Source organism: Diaphorina citri, unplaced genomic scaffold (genome assembly GCF_000475195.1).
Source record: "Diaphorina citri unplaced genomic scaffold, Diaci psyllid genome assembly version 1.1 scaffold1875, whole genome shotgun sequence".
Classification (NCBI taxonomy): Eukaryota; Metazoa; Arthropoda; class Insecta; order Hemiptera; family Psyllidae; genus Diaphorina; species Diaphorina citri.
In genome coordinates, this window is record NW_007379301.1 from 23,096 (window position 1) to 27,293 (window position 4,198).

At 38.0% G+C, this 4,198-nt stretch overlaps 1 protein-coding gene across 1 annotated transcript; it reads left to right on the forward strand.

The window, feature by feature from the left end:
- Positions 1-2,213: 2,213 nt before the first annotated feature.
- Positions 2,214-3,116, forward strand: LOC103517523. Its single transcript, XM_008482559.1, has 2 exons — positions 2,214-2,469; positions 2,730-3,116. The coding sequence occupies exons 1-2, from the start codon at positions 2,214-2,216 to the stop codon at positions 3,113-3,115; spliced, it is 642 nt and encodes a 213-aa protein (XP_008480781.1). The 3' UTR covers position 3,116.
- Positions 3,117-4,198: the final 1,082 nt, after the last annotated feature.

Sequence of the window (4,198 nt, forward strand, 5' to 3'; positions counted from 1 at the left end):
TTACTGGAAGATGCAAGTGGTGGTGTTTATAGGAGATCAATAGCAGGACGCTGCCTATTGGCCTCGTATGAACACGAGCTTCTCAGGACTAGAAAGTTCCACACATAGGTAGTTGACGCCGTCGATCGACGTCGACTGAAACCGTACACTGCCTCAACTCTCGACAACATAGATTCACCTCTTAACCTCGTCAATCGACTATCGATCGATGACGTCGACTATATGTGGACACAGCTTGAGGAATCTAAGGACCAGAAAGTTCCAATTTTGGTCTCTGGATATTCTCCTTAGTCCTTAGTTTTCTTATTCTTTGAATGTAATTTTATTATTCTCCATGATCAACAAGAGCAAACATTGTGTTGTTGATTAATTGCTCCCGCTCCCTCTATTTCTTGCGTCTATTTTGTTTCTTTTTTAATTAAGGGTTGACGTAATAGAACTGTCAACAGAGCTTAGAATGAACGAGATAATCGGGACATTTTTTGTCAATGAAACCAGAAATCAGGCTCGGAAAATATTCAAATGAATCATTAAAATGGAATTTTTCGTCAGCTCCCATGGCGTAGTGGTCACTGCGCTCGCCTTGCACGCGGGAGACCCGCGTGCAATTCCCGGCGGGGTCAAGAAATTTGTATTATCCAAATGATTGATTCCGTGACTGGATGTTGCGGGGCCCACTCAGCCTCGTGAGGAAAATGAGTAGCTATGACATATAAATGCACATAGCGACCGGTGGTGGTAGGTAAACATTGGTTGTTAGGTATTGGGGAAAAAAAAATCCTACAATGCTGCAGTGAGCACCAATGTTGTGACATAATAACACAAAGAAATTGCATTTACATTTATTTATTTATTTATTATTATTATTATTTTATTTTTATTATTATTATTATTTTTTTTTTAGGAATTTTTCAAAGGACTCATAGATTTTTTTTTATCCCCAAAATACTCTCTCTCTGTCTGATATACGTAACTAGGGTAAAAAAAGCCAGTAAATTTTTAAAGCAATGCAGCAAAGTTTAAAAATAAAAATACAAGCCTCGTAAGCTAAAACAATGTACCTACAAATAAAAAATCAGATTGTTCAAATTCAAATACCTAGATTTTGAAGATTGAACGAGTACCTAGGTAGGTAGGTGGTACATATTTTAAGATCTACCTACTGCTATAATTTGCCAAATTGACATGAATTTTTCAACATTATTTGGATAATTGGATGTCTTTTGCAACATTCTGCACCATACATATGTACGTACCTACTACCTATACGTGTAGATACTAGATACCTATGTAGGTGGCGTCCTACTTTGGGACATGTCGTTCGGGTTGCAGAGTATGTAGAATTACCAGGCGCGACATAACACTACCTACAGTTACAGTACCTACGTCCTAGCCTAGGACGACTCCTAGGTCCTACCTACCTGAAGATGTTACTGTAATTAATAACTTAAGTAGTGAATAAATTTGAAAGTGCCAGCCTAGTTAGCTTAGTTGGTAGTGCGTCTGCCTTGTAAGCGCTAGGTCGCGGGCTCGATTCCCACCCGGGGCGAACTTTATCCTAAACAGAACTTTAACCTTGGAGTTCCTGAAAAGATGAGGTTCGCTCTTGGAACGGCTGGCTTTCTCCTATACCTACTGTTCTCCTCCTCGCATTGATTTCGAGATGATAAGATAAGCAGTTACAGTTCCCTCTATCGAACCTCTTCAAAAAGAAGGGTTCCAAGTTTTTCTCTTTTCCTTTCTTTTGGTCCTAAATAGATCAGTTGCGCTTACTTGGGTGATGTTTCAAACTCATAGGGCAGGGAAAATGAGGACCAACGGATTTTTTCTTTTTCTTCTACGACTTCTAGATACCGAGATAAATCGATTTAAAAAATACCGGTAAATCGTAAGAAAATTCCCTTGAACATTGTATCTACTCTGGTCCTGAGGAAAGGTACAGATATGTTATAGCAAGATATACTAATATGGAACACCAATTGTGTCAAAACATTTGGAAAGACAGAACCGAGAAAGCCAACTGAGAACTGAGAAAGAGAAACTGCAGCGAATGAGCGAAGAAACAGCGAACAAGAGAGGAAAACATGTCAATACGTAAGGGAACGAGGACGAAAAGTTGTTCCAGAAGATCTAAACAGATTCATTGAATTGAAGCAATACCCGAAAATCGAAACAAAATCAATGATACCTACTATCTTATCTTCAAATCACTAATGCAACCAGATGAAACCAAATGGAATTCAAATGCTCAAAGTACGAGTAGTATCACTTCTCACAAAACATTTCCCTCAGAGTGGAATTTCGTTATCACGAGTGCTTGTCAGAATTATCCAGAAAAGAAGCAACAGCAAATGAAAGATATTGTGTCGGAAATTTTGGACTACTTTGACACGGATTTGATAAAAGGACTGATGGCACAAAAGATTGAAGAAGAACGAGAGTTCATAATCAAGTATATGAACCACAAGGGTAAGTATGGTAAGTTTCAAACCAAGAATTCCTCTACCTAAGATTATTAGATGAACTTAAACAAGAGATGGGTTAAAATTGGTCTTATCGTATTATCTAACTGAACTCGAAACCGATTCGTGACTAATATGACATAAATTTGAAGGAGTTCAAAATTCGGTTGATTCAGAAAAATTCTAATTTGTGGGTCCAATAATTTTTACGTGGTATTACCCTCTACTCACAATAAAATTAAATGAGTAATCAACCTATTTCTCCAGGATTGAAAAAGATGGAATTCATCAACGAAGTGCTGAGAGATAAAACTTTATGTGAGAACGAAGACAAGCTAATCCAAGAAATCACAGCAAGGATTTTGAAAATCAACGAAAGTATTATGGAACTCCTGGATCACAAAGTATATGATGAAAACGCCAAAGTCGGACTTATAGTAGAAAAGCAACTGGAAAAGTCCAAACCTCTCATCATGAAAGAAACTTGCGCCGAGTGTTTCCTGGCTATCAAATACTGCACGTTGCAGATTCTGCAAGATCATATCCGAAGAGAGAACAAACTAATGAGGAAAGAAGTGGAGCTGAATTTGAAGAAAGAATTAGAAATGACTCTAATGAGAATTAAATCCATTTGCAGCAAATGTGTTCCTTGAATTGTTTTTCATTTGTCATTTATATCAGCCCTGTATAGGTAGGTTTTAGATTGTACCAACATCCCAGAAACGCCCATATTTTGTTGTGAATATTAGCCCAAAGCAATCTCTCCAGGGCTGATTGAGCGGCTGAGGAAAAACGCCGACCCCGTCAGAAAACGGTAAAAGGCGAAGAAGAAGAAGAAGAAGAAGAAGAAGAAGAAGAAGAAGAAGAAGAAGAAGAAGAAGAAGAAGAAGAAGAATTGTTGTTATTGTCAACAGTTCGTTCTTTCGCCTGGTCGATGTATCTTTCAGTTTCTGCTTTCATTGCTTGATCAAAGGTCTGTCTTGCCTCTGTTTCCTTCAACTGCCCCATTGGATCCGTAGATGTACCTGCATCGGTTTTCAATACCTCACCACTATCTTTTGATAAGTCTTTACTACCACAGCCAGTATTCTTTGTTATATGAGATTCACTACCAACACCTATATGCTGTAAATATGGCATTCCGTTTGGGGTTTGATCATTTTTCTTGCCAGATTTCTTTGGTTCACCCTTGGGTACATATTTTGATGTACTTGGTTCTCCAGCATCATGATGTTTAGTATAAAGGATAGGTTTGACTAAAAATTGTTTGCCTTGGGCATCCTCAACAATATAAGGTTCTGTTTCGTCACCTTTAAGTTGTAATATTGGGAATCTTTTGCTTTTAGTTTCTAGTGGTGTTGATGAAATAAAAGAATCTGTGCTTGTGAAGAAATCATTGGGAACGTATTCCATATTTACATTTGTGAGTAACTGTTCCTGTGTGTTGTTTGTCCTGGAATTATCAGGGTGGATCCTGGGATAGGCTGCTTCATTTTCCTCATTCAGCAACTGAGATCGAATGTTGTAATAACGATTGTGGTGATTATTCTTATAAGTGTTGTTACCAGCACTTTTATTGCGATCATGTGGTGGCTGATTTGGCAATTGAAAAATATTTTGAGACCGGTGGATATTTCTGTCATTTAGATTTCCAGACATTGCAGTGGAAGGTTCCACTTGCTGAGGAAACGAAGGGGCATTGATTAAATCGAGTTTATTTTCATCAGGTGAAATCA

Coding starts and splice junctions, on each gene's coding strand:
- LOC103517523 (XM_008482559.1), top strand. CDS start 2,214: ATGCAACCAGATGAAACCAAATGGAATTCAAATGCTCAAAGTACGAGT. Junction 2,470..2,729: donor CAAGTATATGAACCACAAGG/GTAAGTATGGTA, acceptor CTATTTCTCCAG/GATTGAAAAAGATGGAATTC.